Source organism: Mastigoproctus giganteus, chromosome 2, assembly GCF_048544385.1.
Source record: "Mastigoproctus giganteus isolate SK-2022 chromosome 2, ASM4854438v1, whole genome shotgun sequence".
In the NCBI taxonomy this organism is placed as follows: Eukaryota; Metazoa; Arthropoda; class Arachnida; order Uropygi; family Thelyphonidae; genus Mastigoproctus; species Mastigoproctus giganteus.
This window is the reverse complement of record NC_143576.1, coordinates 198,145,422-198,163,089: the sequence shown is the minus strand read 5'-3', so window position 1 is coordinate 198,163,089 and position 17,668 is coordinate 198,145,422. Positions and strand designations below refer to the sequence as shown.

General features: G+C 38.0%; 1 protein-coding gene across 1 annotated transcript in view; it reads left to right on the top strand.

Moving 5' to 3' along the window:
- Positions 1-17,668, top strand: part of Dhc1 (dynein axonemal heavy chain 1) — a 620,756-nt gene that overhangs the window by 499,624 nt on the left and 103,464 nt on the right. Inside the window, exon 62 of the mRNA XM_090390121.1 lies at positions 1,657-1,761. Within this exon, the coding sequence (XP_090246247.1) occupies positions 1,657-1,761 (105 nt within the window). The remainder of the gene's footprint in view (positions 1-1,656; positions 1,762-17,668) is intronic.

Sequence of the window (17,668 nt, the reverse complement as noted above, 5' to 3'; positions counted from 1 at the left end):
CCTCATACCAGCAGCTAATCTTTTAGAAATAGGTGAAAGAACACAAATAAATACCGTAATAAATACACGTATGAAGCTAATAATTGTAGAAAAATTTACTTTTATGCCTTATGGGTAAATATACAATGAAATAAGTACTTTTCTTCCAAATAATGGACAAAGAACTATAAATAATTTATGATTCATTTAATAAGAAAAATTGTATGAAAGCAGTGATTTTTTTTTATTACTTTGCTCATACTAGGACAGACAGTTATGTAATCAAAAAACACAACAAAATACACACTACTATTTCGTTGGCCCACTCCTTGCTTTGATGACTGCTACACATCACCGTGGCCTCGACTGGATAATGTGTCCTGCAGCTCTCTAAGTGTTTTTGGTTTATTTTGTATTACCGAAACACTCATTTCGTTCCAACAATTTTCAACTGGATTGAGGTCTCGACTGTTCCTAGGCCATGTTATTGTACGAATTGATTTATCCTTCAACTATTTTTGCACCTGTGGACAGTAAAGACAGCGAAGTAAATTACATTTATTACATTAAGCAAGAGCGCGATGTTTCATAAATTTAAAACTTTTGCTAATTTTATGGAATAGTACTTACGGGCTTGGCTGTATGACATGGAGCAGAGTTGTCCTGAAAAATGCAGTTGGCAACATCCCCATAAAGGCAAGCAGCAACCATTGTCAATCCACTGTAGGATGGAAGCCTCCTCAACAATTAGTGTTGAGGGAAAATGGACTATAATCTGCCATGCTGGTCTAGTGTAGGTTGGCAGATCGAGTAGTCAGGGGGCTTGAACCCCGGTATACTCAAAGAGCGTATGCTTCTGCACTCCCGCTCCTGACCACTCGACTATGGAGGCCGATCTGCCAACCCGAACTGGACTAGCGTGGCAGATTACGGTCCATTTCCCCCTCAACATCCTCATAGTGATCTCTAATTATGGGAAGTAATTTTGTCTCAAGTAATTTGTCTCATGTGAAATACAACCCCATATCATTTGAGATGCAGAATGTTTCACTGTAGAGACAATACAGTCTGAATGAAATTCTTCTCCTCTTCTCTCTGTGGCCGTCCGAACCATACAAGTTTAATTTTGATTCATCAGAGTAAATAACACATTTCCACTGATCCTCAGACCACCACTCTTTTGTCCGCTTTAAACGCTGGGCTTTTATTTTTTGCCTCCAAAGTTCCTTTTTTGTTGGGCGAAGTGCTACTAATCCTGATGAGAAATGGCATCTACGTGCTCTAACACGTAGGTGCCATTTCTCATCTCTTTCCATGCTGTTTTGAGATCTGTCGATGAGGATCTTTTGTTTCGGATACATAGAAGGACCAGAAATCTGCTCTGTGCTGCACAAGATATTTATGGACGTCCACTTTCTTTCTGTTTAGACTGCAAGTTTCTGATAATTTTCGTAATAAATGTGCCACTATTGACTGATTACAGTGAGTCCTTTTAGCTATTTCATATATAGACTGTGCCTATGCATTTACTTTATTTGTTGCATAAGTAAAGCAGATATACTAAAAAAGGAATATAGAAGTTTTAACTTACGTGAGATCTAAAATGTGTTAATTAAAGTGTTTTTTTTTTTCCAGATTTACAAAAAAACGTATATTAACTTGTTATTTATATTTTAGGAACTAGAAAGTGAAAGAGTGGAACTGATCGCAGAAGTGATGGAAAATAAAAAGAATATTCAACAACTGGAAGATAACCTGCTCTATCGATTAGCCAGTACACAGGTGAATTTATTAGTTTATCCTTATTCATGTGCTACTCGAGATATGAGATATTTATGGGTTATGTTTATATTTTGGGTGCCCATGTACCTGCAAATATACATACCACCAGCAGTTATCTTCGGATACTGGAAATACCACTCGAAACCAAATTTGTTTACATCAATGATTATTAGTAGGCATATAAAGATGATCATCTTAGAAAACGTCGTGTTTCCAGTGTGGAAGGAAAGTTTAAATAGCACATAACTAACACTTCAAAAGTTTTGTTTCTGTAAAATTTGCAGGGAAAGAAAATTACTACGGTATGCGATGAGTTTATTAATTCTCATCGGGAAGTCCTGTCGTATTTTGAATAAAATATGGTGGTTTCAAATATAAAATGGCAATGGAGATGTTTCAAATTTCGAAGATCTCGTCCTGGGCGTGGAAGAGAGAAAAGAGTGTGTGTTATTAACAACAACTGTTAAGAATAGTACGCAAAGCCACGGTGCTGTTTCTTGTATTCTGTCTATCTTGTGAACTCCTCTGATCATTTGGTCGTCCCGGAGTATAAACAGAAAATTTATTTATTTATTTATTATAAGAGGCTCCGCACACTATTCTTTGTAAGAGTCCATGTGACAGGGCCATTTGCGATAATTGTTGCGGAATCAAGTTAGCGAGACAGTCTTGACATTTTAAAAATTTGTGAAATAATTTAAATAGGGATAAATAAATTATTTCACAAATTTTTAAAATGTCAAGACTGTCTCGCTAACTTGATTTCCACAGCGTGCGCAGTGTTGTAATCCTGAGCTTATCCAGTGATAATTTGAAATCAAATACAGGCAAATATTTAACGTTCACTAAAGAAAGGTCTTACTTTATCAGAAAAAAATATATATAAATTTAACGAACGGTTCGTCAGATACCCAGATGGAACTAAGTGACGTTTTATATTATCCTTTTCTTTTAAGGTAGGTATGTCCAGTTCGTGGCCCATATTTCTATAGCCCACATCTATATAGGTTGGTCTAAGTTTTATATCCCCACCCATCTCCGATCTTAAAAAACTAGCGTCTCAAGAAACAGTTTTTTAAAGTTTTAAGATTGGTTGATAACATCCATCCTTTTAAAATAACCATTGCTAGTAATAACAGATTTTTCTGAATTCCTCTTTTGTGATGTTTTGTGCATCTTTCTCAATATTTAACAATGATACTACAACCATGTAGTAAGAATGTTATTAGTTTCAATGCAATGTAATAATACTGGATTTTCATAGGAAATTTAACAGTAAATATTGTTAATCAAAAAAATTAACTCCTATTTTGAAATTGCATAATTAGCGGTAAGGAACTGTTCTTGCGGCGCGCGACCTTCAGAATTTTATTTGCTTTTGCCAAAAAAAAAAGAAAAAAAAAAAAGGTAATGTACGCTGTGCGTTACATTCAGGCGCGTTAGCCAAATAGTAATAATTCATGATTTATAGCCAAAAAAATTGCAAAAAGCAACGACTGTTATTCGTAACCCGAGAATATTTCGTTTCTGCTACATCCGCCATATTGTGTATTCATTCCTCCAATCAACGCATGGCAGAAAGCATAATATCCAGTGCTTCAGCCGCAGTATACTGTACGGTATACGGTTAGTTTATGTGATGTGTATGAAAAATAAATAATAATTTCTGGATTTTTATTGGCGTGATTTTAATGAAATTTCGGAAGGTTCGCCAAATTGTTCTAAGCGAAATATGAAATTTCATGAAAATCCATTTACTAGGAGCCAAGTTATTACGCGCGAACGGAACGATATGATGAAGATAATAGGCGCTGCACGTATATATGCAAGCGAGCCAAAAAGGTGAAGCCCCCCCCCCCGTTTTTAGACTGTGCTGAATATGGCTTTCTTACATCTGTCTGCTTTTATTAAAACTAGTATTAAACATTTCATAGAAAGTTTAGTGTAAGGCTACCTTCACACACGTGGCTCCGAAGCGGATCCGCGAGTGCTTATTACCCCAGCCAACCAATAAAATTAAAAACCCTTCGCATTTCTTTAGTGGATCCACAATAACCATTATAAATCCGCTTCGGTGTCGCGTGTGTGAACGCAGCCTTAGTATTAAAATGGCAAAATTATACACCAAGCGAACTTATTCTGCGTCTGCCAAAAAAAAAAAAAAAAACCCTCATATTATTTCCATCATCAAAAAGTGCCTATCCAGTTCCTCCTTGAGTTTTTCTAATATTTCAAAGTATTAGTATTCGTGCTTGACGAGAAAGCAGTTCATCCTTAAACACAGACTTACGCATCCTACAAGAATAACCACCAGAATCGTATCAAAATGCAATGATTATTTTTACTTCGAATCTCATCATAATATCTTTTAAATTCAGTATCTAATACCAACGAGCAGTCGAAAGAAAAACAAATTGCCTACCAAGAAGCCCATCTGTTCAACTCCCTTTCTCAATCAGTCAGATCTTTCCTTCCAGGCCTTCATTCTCTCATGGAATTCCTTAGCCAACTGTAATCTAGAGCTTAACTGCTCTACTTGCTGAATGCCTAAATTCAGTGGCTAAAATGCAATCACCAAAACAATAATGTACGTGATTGAGGGCTCTCTCGTGAAGCCCTCATTTAAATGATGGCCTCACTTTTAAGCTTACGCTTCACATGAAACGGTAGAACACCAGTCTACCAAGAGAGATATTCCTTTCTCACGTCTGGTTCCAGGTGTAACAGAACCAATTCATCGCTGCTAAAAACCGCCTTCGGAAGGCCCTGGGAAGAGGAAAAGCACCTCATTGTAAACTTAGTTTCCAGTTTCCAGCCTCATTAGTCTCTCTCTCTCTCTCTATACTCCCCCACTGGGATCACATCACAAAATTTTCTTCGAAACCATCTGTATTACTGCAAATTCTCAACCACGAATGCAGCCAGGCTATCATTTGTACTCTCAATTTCAATCATCTACAACTTCTAAGCTTGATTGACCAATCTCCATTAAGATTGATCAATATCCATTTAGACTTGCACGCGTTCAGTAGTTTCCGGACTCTCGACTCTGCAGAATGTGATTGCAGTGCAAGTGTATCGTGCGTTTCAACGGCAAATGTCAGTGACTAATCGACGGATAAAAGTAAATAATTTGAAGAGGATTTACTATTTTATTTTTGTGGAAGTATTTATTGAAACCTATCGCAATGCATAATCGAAAATCTAAGATTATTAAGGTTTTATAAAATCTTTGAAATTATAATAATTTTCGATTTAACTTTTTTATAATTGCATTTTTCTAATTTTATCTTTAATTTGTATATCGTTTTTCTTATTAATAAAATTAATTATATGTACGAGTATATATAAATATTACAATAAATAATATAAAACTGTTTATGACGATCTTTTCATTATACACTATTTTAATAATTCTAAAAATCGTGGAAAGCTAAAAAAAAAAAAAATAGCTCGCGTGTACCTCATAGATATTTTATTTGGCCCGCCATTTAAAAAGGTTGCCCATCCCTGCTCAAGATCATATCTTCAGGGCTAATTTTTGGGTAGAATGGCTGTTGATCTCCTTCTGTTCCTGTTGTTCACTGGAAAAACTTTGGCGAGAACACCTCCTAAGAAAAGGTCATCATCGTTGCCAGATCCTCAACTTGGAACTCAAAAAGGAACGAAACAGAAAGTGAAGAAGACGAGTGGAGGAGCTGATGTTAGTGATGGTGAGAAAAGGAAAAAGAAAAGAAGACGAGATGATAGTGTAGGGGATAAGATAGATATTGATGGATTTGCTTACATTAGAGAGATAAGAACTGAATTGCATGCGTTCCTTTGGAATAGACAGACAAGGGTACCTACCGCTGCTGTTGGAATGATAATGGAGAAGTGGGATAAACTTGAGAAAAAAGCTCAAGAAGTTCAATTAGAAAATATTGTATTGAAAGATCGACTTAAGAGGAAAGAAGAGAAACAAGTGAAGCAAACATATTCCACAGTTGTTAAGAGCAAGATCCCAGATACTGTTCCTAAGGTCATGATAATTAAGGTCGTGACAGATAAATACAAAACTAGTGATGACGTGAAAATGGAGATATTGGAGCAGGTGAGACCAATGTTATCAAATTTAAAGGTACGAAATGTTAAGCCCATAAGAGATAGAGGAGTGCTGGTTGAGGCGGAGACGAGTGATGACCTTGCAAGATTAAAAGCGTGTTCCAAGATACAAGATCTAGGGTTGAAGTACGTTATACCAAGACCAGTGTTTCCGAAGATCGTTTTGTTTGATGTACAAAAGGACTTAGGAAAAGATGAATTTTTGCAGCAACTTTGGACTAAAAACTTTCAAGATTATAATATAAGTGATAAAAGGTTTAAAGAAGGAGTGGAAGCCTTGACTGTAAATGAAAACAAAAGAACTAAGTTAAACAATTGGATAATTCAGTTGGCACCAGATGTATGGCAGGTTGTGAAAGAAAAAAGTAGGCTGTTTGTTGGATGGATGGCCTACAAATTTAAAGAGATCTTTTCTGTAACCCAGTGTTATAGGTGTCTGGCCTTTGGCCACGTCGCGAAGTATTGCAAGAGGGATGCTAGGTGTGGTCATTGTGCAGGAGGACATTTGTATAAAGATTGTTCTAAGCGAGGTAAAAGTCTGCAATGTTGTAATTTTAAAGGAAAAAGTGAGGCTGCCCATAGTGCTGTGGATAAGAAATGCCCAGAGTATGTTAAAGCGATGGAGATTTTAAAAAGGAAAATAGTTTATGGATAACAAACTTAAGATTTTACAGTTGAATGCTCAAAGAGCAAGAGCAATATCTTTGCAAGTGAATAAAATTATGGAGGAAGAGAATATATCGGTGGCACTTCTGCAGGAACCATATGTGTTTAATGGTTGTGTAATTGGATATCCCCAGAGTTATAGAGTTGTTTCATGTGGGAAGAGTCCTAAGACGGCTATTATAATTAAAGATATTGATATTGTTGTTACAAAAGTTTTATTGTTGAGTGGTGAAAACCATTTGTGTTGTGAAATTCAAGGTAAATTTGGAAGATTGTATGTGGCAACAGTATATTGTCAGCCTTCTGGTAGTATAATATATTATGTTGATTATTTAGAGAAAATGTATAACACGGTTGGTTCCTGTGGGGTGGTGATAGCCATGGATTCGAATGCCACCTCTCCTCTTTGGGGTGGCGAGGTAACTGATGATAGAGGTTTACTGCTCGAGGAATGCCTTGCTGCCTCTGGATGGGAGGTGATGAATACAGCTGGGCATCCTCCAACTTATTCTACTGTGCATGGGCAGTCCCATATAGATCTCACTCTAGCAACGAATACTGTTGTTGCAAAAATAAAGAATTGGAGAGTTCGAGAATATATTACAACTAGTGACCACAATGGTATCACTTTTGCATATGAAATAGATGATTGTATTAGAGTACGTTATGATGTTGATAGATATTTAGATAAAAGTGGGAGGTGGCCAAGGTTTGACGAAGTATTTTTAAATAGGGTTCGAGAGATAGATTGGAGAGGCCTTCCGCCCAACGATTATGTAAAGCAGCTTACTTTGATTTTGAATGAAGCTTGTCGGAAAAGTATGAAGAACAGATTTTGTGTAAACAGACCCGTCTTCTGGTGGACTGATGAATTGACTAATAAAAGGAGACAAACATTTTCTTGTAGAAAGAAGTTTCAACAGTCAAGAAGAAATGGAAATAGAGAATTAAGTGAGATCTATAAAGGAAGATGTCAAGAAATGAGAAAAGACTATGTGAGAGCTGTCAGCAGAACTAAGCAAGAAATGTGGAAGAAATATGTGAGCGAGCAGGGCACAAGAGATCCCTGGAAATCGATTTTTAGAATTGTAACTAACAAGAAAAATATGTCAGATATAACGTGCACTATTGGGAGCAATCAGGAACAAACTTTAACTTGGGAAGACTCAGTTGGCAAGGTCTTAGAGGATCTCTTGCCAGATGATGGTGAAGAAGTTATAGGGCGATATCAGGATCAAAGAAGTTTGGTTAAAGAAGAGAATATTGAAAAATGGGAAGTTGATCAAGCCATGAACCAGGCACGAGATGGCCGATCACCGGGCCTTGATAAAGTTGAGGTGTCCGTGATGAAAAGGACATATGGAATGATACCTGAGTTGTATCTTGATTTGTATAATAGGTGTGTGGAAGAGGGCGCGGTTAGTTTTATTAATAAAAGGGGTCGATCGGATGCTGAATGAATCAGGGTCGTATCGACCGATAGCACTTCTTTCAGTGATTGGAAAAACCTATGAAAGAATATGTATGAATCGTCTAATGATGAAGCCGAAATATAATGAATTAATGTCCGGTTGCCAATATGGGTATAAGAAGGGCTTATCTACTGAAGACGCGATATGTCATATGATGGGGTTGGTTGAAAGAAGTGAAGAAAGATACGTTTTAGCAATATTTATAGATTTTAAAGGCGCTTTCGACTATCTTCGCTGGGATAGCGTCCTCTCCAGAATTGGTGAAATAAATGATACTAGTTTGAATTTTGTGTTTAGAGATTATTTCTCTGATAGAAAAGTGATTGTAAAGAATAGATATGATCAGGTTGTTAAAAATATAACTAGAGGTTGTCCTCAAGGCTCGGTTATTGGTCCTTATGCTTGGAATATGGTATTTGATGAGTACTTGAACATGGACTCTGATATCGGGAAAATTGCCTATGCCGATGATTTGGTTATTGTCGTAAAGGGAAATGCGCGATCAGTGATTGAAGATAAAGCCAATGAGGCATTGAAGCAATTAGAAGACTGGACAACTAGACATAGTCTACAGATATCTAAAGACAAGACAGTTCAGATGTTGATGAAGGGAAAGTTAAGTATGAACAGAGCGCCAAATGTGAGGTTGATGGGGAGACCTGTGAGATATGCCCGAGTGGTAAAATATTTGGGATTAAAATTAGAAGAACGATTACTATTTACTGAACATGTTAAATATCTTAAAGAAAAAATTAGTGTATTATATGCTAAGCTCCGAAGAGTGAGTAGAAAAGATTGGGGAATCAAGGGTAGAGCCTTGAATTTGATGTACGAATGTTTATTCGTACCAATTATAAGCTATGGTGCCGGAGCTTGGGTACACAAAATTAGTAATGTGACAATTCAAAAGTATTTAATACAAGCTCAGAGATTTTCTCTGTTAGGAATCACGAGGGCATGTCCAACGGTCTCCTCTGATGCTTTACAAGTAATTGCTGGTAAAATGCCTGCATATTATGAAGTTTTGTTAGCAGGATTTTCATACTTAACAAAACGAAATATAAGAAAAACTATATGTGGCATGAGCACTTGTCCAGATGTCAATAAAATATATTCTAGTGGAGACTTAAAGATAGAACGGAAAAGGTTTATGGATGAAATAAAAACTAGATGGCAAGAACATTGGGATAATTCAGAAAAAGGTCGTCAGACTTATATGTTCTTGCCAAAGGTTGACATTGTTAATTTTAAAAAGAAGAGTTGGGTGCAATTCGGGCTGCAAGCCACGTTTGTAATTACCGGACATGGACTGGCTTTGCGACTTTATCAATTAGGATTGCATGATACTGGCTTGTGCTCATGTGGCGAAAGTGAAACATCTGAACATGTTATGTTGGACTGTGGACAATATGTTGATCTGAGAAGAACTTTGGAACTATCAGTTGGAATTCTGGAGAAAGAGGCCCTCTATGTCTTGTTCGATGATAGACGCTTATTTTGTTATTTTAATGTTTATATTAATAGCGTATTTAAAAGAAGAAGTTTGCTGCTAGATAGTGGTGGCACGCCTCCCAGCGGCGGGGATGGAAACTCGGACCATTAAGACAGTTGAGAAATTAAATAAAGATTCTAAAGATTGTTTTTCTGGTACGAGGCTAAGATGCCAAGCGTTTTTTGCGTTGGAATTGTTAATTTGTTCGCCGTTTAATTAATTTAATTAATATTGTGATTTCAGTTTAGACAAAATTCCCATTGATGAGCTAGCCACGGATGGGCTAAGGCCCAGGTAGTGGATTTCATAATGGAGGCTAAAATGAATGTTCCTGTTAGCAGCCCCAGGGCAAAGCGTTTATTGGTTGTGAACACAGTGCATATAAAGCGATATTTTAGACTTTGTGGTGTGCGCGCGCGCTTGAGACCCTAAGAACTTTTAGAGGGGACAGCCAAAGTTTGCCGAGACTCCCGCCTTCACTCCACCTGGCCTAGGGTAGGCGACCTGGATTGTCCAGGTCGACAAGTGACTGACCGAACAGAATTGAATAGGTGATCCTAGTAGCTGAGGTGGACTTACCGTCGACTGGACTTGTGATTTTTTGGGTTTTAAAGTTTTATAGTTTTAAAATTTTATATTATATTTAGTTTTTACTAACGGTCCTGAAAAATAGTGTCGGATATCACTTCCGTGCCCTTTGTAGATTGGATTGATCTCAGGCCTGTCACTATGGCAGATTAAAAGGTTGAGAAGCCCACCCGAATGAGGACTTAATCATTGACAGAGGTGGAAATGGAAGAAGTACATGAGGTACAAATCCAGTTAAAGGAAGCGGTAGTGCATGTTGAAGAATCTAGTCAAGATCAGAGTACTAAAGAAGGAGGTAAAGATGAGAGTCAAAGTCAAGTTAGTGAAAAGATGAAAAAAGAACTAGGGCAAAAAAAGAGACCAATGAAAGATGAACTTAAAGTTGAGATTATACAGGAAATGGACATAGAAGATAGTGGGAGAACTGGGATTGAAAATGGACATAGAAGATAGTGGAAGAAATAGACGAAATAGACATAGAAGAAATGGACATAGTGAGAAGATAGTGAGAGAACTGGGATTGAAAAAGATGTGTGGGAGGAATTCATGGAAATAAGAAAGACTCGGACCAATCTCCAGAAATTCTTGCGATGCGAACAGGGTGACCTGCGCGGCCATGAATAGTATATTGGCCATGTGGGATACACTTGAAGGCAAAGCCATTAAATTATATGTAGAAAATAGGGTTTTGACAAATAGAATTAGAGATTGTCAGTCTTTGGCTCAAGATCAGGAGCAAAAATTTGCCTGTTATGCCTCTATTTTGAAAATGGATATAGGTACTGAAAAGAAGCAGGAAAAGGATACTATTGTGGCCTTAGAGGATAAGGATGAGATAAAGACAAGCGAAGAGGTTGAGAAAAAAATACAGGAAGAAATAAGGCCAAGTATGAATGAAGTAAAAGTTAAGAAGATAAGGAAAATAAGAGATAGATTGGTTTTGCTAGAACTTGATTCTATGGCTGATATGAAGGAATTGCAGGAGAATGGAAAATTAAAGAAAGTTAGTCTGAGGATTGAAACTCCAAAGAAGCCTGACCCAAAACTTATAGTATATGAGGTTCAAAAGGAAATTGACAAAGATGAATTATTGAAAGAAATGTGGTAACGAAATCTTCAGGAATATGGTTTTACACTACAAGATGTTGAAGCAAGTGTGATAGTATGCAGTGTTTCAAGAGTTAGTGCAAGAAATGTGAATAACTGGATTTTTGAAGTGACTAAAAATGACTGGATTTTTGAAGTGACTAAAAGAGTGAGAGATCTGTTAATACAAAGAGGTAGAATATACTGTCAGTGATCCTCCTATAAGGTGAAGAACTTTGTTCTTGTACCAAAATGTTAAATGTCTGGCATACGGACATTATTATTATTATTATTATTATTATACATGTCGCTCATCAATGTAAAAGAGAAACCACGTATGGGCACTGTGAAGGTGCCCATACGTGGCAGCTTCACAGTGAAAAAAAAATGAAAATCCGATATGCGTAAATTGTAAAAGAAAGGGAATAGACCATAACCATTCAATTAGAAATAAAGCGCGTTTAGAGTATAAAAGGTTCTATAATCAATATAAAAACAGAACCAATTATGGATAGGAGGAATGACGAAATAAAAAAAAGCTTTAGGTCGTGCAGTTGTAAATACAGACTAGTAAAAAATTAGATGAAATTGGAGGTGACCTGCTCCTTCTGCAGGAGCCATACGTGAGGAAGGGAGAGAGAGAGGTGAAAGGATATCGAATGGCTGATAAGATTGCCAAAAGTGGTGACACCTGTCAGGCTGCTATTGTACGAAGTAGAGAACTTGCAGTGACACAGAGTAGTGAGGCATCATACTCCCATGGAGTATGTGTAGAAATTAATAATGAAATTGGGAGTATATATTTTATAAGTCTTTACTGTCAATTAGAGATGAGATAATTCCATATATAAATTATTTAGAGAAAGTTAGTGAAGATCTAGTAGGGAAAAGAATAGTGGTTGGGATGGATACAAATTCAGACTCGACTTCCTGGGGAAGCTCCGAGACTGATAGGCTAGGAGAGATGTTAGAGGAGTTGTTTATGACTAAGCGATGGAATGTTGTGAATAGGCAGGCTGGACCAGCTTTCTACTTTTTCGACTATACAAGGAGAGTCGAATATAGATGTAACTGTTCTTACAGAATCAATATGGAGAAATGTGAATGATTGGAATGTTGAGGAGGGCTGGACTACCAGCGATCATCGATGCATTTATTTTGAAATAAAGGACCGGGATAATGGAGGGCGAACCGAACTGTGGGATAGATTGTCAGTAATGACTGTAAATTGGAATAGATTTGATGAGGAAGTGGAAAGATTATTGGCATTGAATCGTCAAAAGTTAGACAGCAGCCTGGCAGAAGAAGGGTCTGAGATCATATCCAATATTTTGATGAAGGCTTCTGCCATTTCTTCTCTAGAAGGGTGCTTCAGAGATTAAGAAGAAATGGTATTGAAGAGGAAATAAATGAAGTATGGTTAAATTATGTAAGATTACGACGTGAATATACGGTTATGATACAAAAAGAGAAAAATTATCTTGGCAGCAATATGAGTATGCCATACAAAATGTTGTTTGATAAAATTAAAGTTGACAGATTGTACCATACTGTAGAGAATAGTGGAATTAGAAGTTATGATCCTCCGTGGACTGCATGCTCTCCTCCTTATTTCTCGAGGATTGCGAAGGAACTGAAAATGAAGAAAAATGGTGATTAGACGACTGAACTCTGAATATGAAGAAGAGGGAAATGAGTCAGACTTTACAATGGAAGAGTTAAAGGTAGCTCTAGAAAAAACTAAGAATAAGAAGGCACCGGGTAATGATGGTATCTTACCTGAAGTTGTGAAAAGATTTGGTTTGAAACATGGGCAGGAGCTACTGTATATATATATATATATAAAATAATTGTTTGAAGGATAAAGTATTTCCATTTTTTGGAAAGAATCGTATGTAAATATTCTACTCGAGAATCCTAAAAAGGATGTAAAAGATCCCTCTTTGTATAGACCTATTGCTCTGTTACCAGTATTGGGAAAGGTTTTAGAAAGGTTAATTATGATGAGAATTAATAAAGTTTATGAAGAGAAAAAATGTGCAGCTCCAGGCAATTTGGATTTAGGCGTGGTAGATCACTGAAGATGCTGTGCATGATGTGCAGAAAGTCCAGGGGACTCTACAGAACCATGTTCTGGATATTTTTATTTACTTTAAGGGGGCGTTTGATCGATTATGGTAGCAAAGTTTCTGTGCTCGCTTAAGAGAGATGAAATATTATTTTATGGAAAAGATATGTGAGTATAGTAACAAAGTTCACTAAGATTAAGAAAAGAGTGATGAGAGGAGCTCCCCAGGGATCCATTATTGGACCATATAGTTGGAATATGATAATAGATAAATTATTGGAAAAACCATGGATAGGCTGCGACCCGATTTCCTATGCTGACGACTTAATGTTGTTGGTGTATGGGAGGTCGAGGAAGCAACTTGAAGAAAGATTTAGAATGTCTTTGTCAATGGTTGAGACCTGGGTTGAGAAACATAAAATGGAAATCTCACATGGCAGTACCCATATGGTAATGTTAAGAGGTAAGCTGAGCAAAAGTAGACACTCGACACAGAAGCTGTATAATTTTTTTTTATGTAAACTCCAAACACGAGGGGTATTAGAACCTATAGTACTTAGTACCGTGCTTGGGTTGGAGGTTGGGAAGACGACAGAAGATATTTGTTGACATTGGATTTGAACTTCTGTAGACTGCAATTTTCAGGAAATAGGTATGAAGGAAGATTGTTCCAGAAAACGATAGTTGCATAAATAAAAGAGGAAGATGAAATGTTGGTTCTGTGAGTTTGAAGTTGGAGGGTAAATGGATGTTGGCTGGTGGCGGCACGTGTTCGGACTATTTTGAAAGAGAGAGCGGGAATTATAGAAGCACAGAAAAACTTCTGTTCTTCTGAATTATAGAAGAATTCAGAAGAACTGAATTCAGGGCACTGTTCTTCTGAATTATAGAAGAATTCAGAAGAACAGTGCCCATAGAAGTATCTGTAGAAGAGGCATGCAGCAGAAACAGTACGTCTATGAGACAGCGAGTGAAGAGACTCTGTTAGAGAATAATCATTAATTAACTTAACTGCCCTCTTCTGAATGGAATCAAGAAGCCTGAGAGAGGTTTTGGGGGCACCACCCCAGATGTGGGAACAATATTCCATGGCAGGGCGGATTTGCGATTTATACAGAGTGAGCAGCTGTTTGGAAGAAAAGTAACGCCCAGAGCGAAAGAGAAAACCAAGTTTTTTAGATGCAGAGGAAGTGATGTGCTTGTGCCAAGAGAGATTAGAAGTCAGGGTAATCTCCAAAAATGATGTATAATTTTTCCTAGAAATCGGAGTATCACTAAAGATAAGCATAGGAGCAGAAGAATCCTTTTTGCGAGATATAAGACAAGACTGAGTTTTAGAAGGGTTGAAATCAGCTAAGTTTTCTTTGCCCCACTGGAGAATTACCTGAAGATCGGCATTTAAGGAATTGGTAGCAGATTTTCGAGAAGTTGAAGCTGATTGAGCAGGACAAGGTTTCTCAAAATGGAAAGTGGAATGCAATGTGCTATCATCGGGCAAAACTATGGATAGGATTTCCAGTCAATGGAAGAAGGTCATTAATATACAAGAGGAAAAAAGTGGGGGAAAGAACTGAACCTTGGGGGACACCGGCATTAGTGGAGAAGTTAGAAGACAGAGAGCCACCTACCATCACCCTCAGTGAGCGATCTGGGAGAAAACAGGATAACCAATTACTAAAAACAGTTGGCAAACCATAAGTACAGAAGCTTGTTTACAAAACCTTGCTGCCAAACCGATCGAAAGCCTTTCAGATGTCAAGAGCAACTACTTGTGTTTCACCGAACCTTTCCATTGAATTAGTCCATAAATGGGTAACATAAGCCAGAATATCACCAGTGGATCGACACTGACGGAATCCGTACTGGCGATCGTTGATCAGACGGAAGGTTTCTAGGTAGTTTAAGCGTTGGCGGTTAAATGATTTCTCCATTACTTTAGAAAGAGTAGAAGTAATTGCAATGGGACGATAATTGGATGGGAGGGATTTGTCACCTTTTTAATGAACTGGCTGGATATGAGCAAATTTCTAAGCAGAAGGAAAAACACCTTTGGAATAAGAAGGTGAAAAAAGGCGGCATAGAATAGGAGTAAGTTCAGGAGCACAGGTTTTGAGAACAAGTGGAGAAATACCATCGGTACCTGGAGCTTTCTTAGCATCAAGATTCGTAGAAATCCTTTTGACGGAAGACCACAGGAGGCGCTGAATGGAGTGTGTTGGGAATGTTGGGAGGTGTTTTACCAAGATCATTAATACATGAGTTGGAAGAAAAATGGGATGCTAGCAGGTCAGCTTTATCCTTGGCTGAAGTGACAACAGAACCATCTGGTTTGGACAGAGGAGGGAGCAGAGATGGGCAAAAGTTGCTGCCAATAGCTTTGGCAAGAGACCAGAATGCTCCGGTACCATTAGGGCAAGAAGCAAGTTTTCTACTCTTACCCTGTTCAAACTGTAGTTTGGACTGATTAATAACTGCTTTACAATTGTTGCGAGCTTTGGTGTAGGCATAAAAAAAAAGTGAAGAATTAGAAACAAGCCAATTACGATATGCAACATTCTTCTCTTGAACAGCCTTAGCATATTTATTGGAAAACCAAGGTTTAGATAAAGGACGAGATTTTAAAGTGGAATGAGGGATAAAGGATTCCATTCCTGCAAGAATAATTTCACCGACACGATCCGAGCAAACGTTTACATCAGAAGTTTTGAAACAGTAATCCAACCAAGGAAAAGAAGAAAAGAAGTCTCGCATTCACCCCAAATTGCATTCTTGTAATGCCAAACAACACGAGGTTCGGAGTAGCCATGAGATAAATTCCATTGGAAAGAGGCAATCACTAAGTTGTGGTCTGAAGTGCCTAAAAGACCTCTCAATTCGACCGTGTACTTAGAAGAGTTGTTTGTGGAGGATTGTCCTATGATTAGGATTGTCCGGTATTCTTGTAGGTAAATGAACAATCTGTGCAAGGTCATTAGTAATTGCAAAAGCCTCAGCATCTCGATCAGCTGGGTCGGTGTGACTAGAAAACGGAAGCCAGCTGGAGTTGTGAACATTAAAATCACCAAGTAAAATTATCTCACTGTTAGAAAAGTTGGACTGGAGAAAGTCAAGTTGCAAAGAGAGGAAGTCAAAGAGCTCCAAATGATTAGTGGAGTTGGGAGAACGGTAGAGACAACAGATGAATTTTACACAATGAGGTAGAGAGGTTTTAAGCCAGAGAAGATCAAAGAGAGGAGATTCCAAATTGCCTAGTCTCTGACAGGGAATATCAAAACGGACATATGCACAAGTACACCTTTGAGGCGAAAGGAATCATACAGCGAATAATTTGGGCATGAGTAGTAGTTGAATCAACCGATAACTGAGATTCTGTCAGAAAAAGTACATGGGGTTTGGTAGACTGCAAGTGGAAATGGACATTTGGCAGTGGAAACGTTAAGATTAGAATTGAGACTACGCATATTTGTGAAATGAATTAAGAAGTGCTTGGGAGGTTTAGATCTTTTCGCAGATAAGCTTGCTCTATTAGTTTGACAATTAATGGTGTATTCAATAGTAAGAAAAGGTGGGTGGGATATGCTGTATGCAGTAATGAAATTTTTGGATATGGCGTACATATGGTAAGAATATACCAAGATCCTTGACATAACGTGGCCTCGACAATGCTCCCCGCATACACACCACTCGGACTCCCTCCGGTCACTATCTGGCAGAGTAGAGGTAGCAAGATTATACACTAGCTGATCAGGAAGCCGCCTGGAGAGTTACCAATAGGTTCGGTCCAGTGTACTAACTAACGGCAGGCCTGCGAACACCGTTTTAGAGCTGTACCCTCGTAATGCAAAGAATATTGGATCTCGCCACGATGTTCATCGTAACCTTAAAAGTCATCAATCATACTGCATGATGGAAGAGATAGGGAAGGGTTGACCGGAACTTAGCTCCAGAGACTAAACATGGAATCCACCACTTCCGGTTGATGAGAATCATCTAGCACCTAGTACTGCCTGGCAGCTTAGAGGGGCGGCATTGCTCCATGTGGTGTGGGCGCCACACCTCGACCCCTGCTTACGTTGGTTCACACATGGGTGGTCACTCACCATGTACTTGTGCATTGAGATTATACCCAGGATTACTAACAGTCCCACCATCGTGAAGGTGCAAGTAGAGGATTTGGCTGTCACAGACCGTCCGGACTTCGCCGAAATTGGGTCTACTTAGTAGCCTCATATCATAGGCCTCCCTTGGTCAGATACCTGGGGGTTATTGTAGATGAAAGATTGATATTCTTGCCTCACGCCCGGTATATAAAGGATAAAATGAGATCGGTTTATATGAAGTTGAAGAAAGTAGTGCGAGTCGATTGGGGGATCAAGTGAAAATCCCTTGATCTTCTATATAAATGTGTTTGTATACCGATCATGGTATATA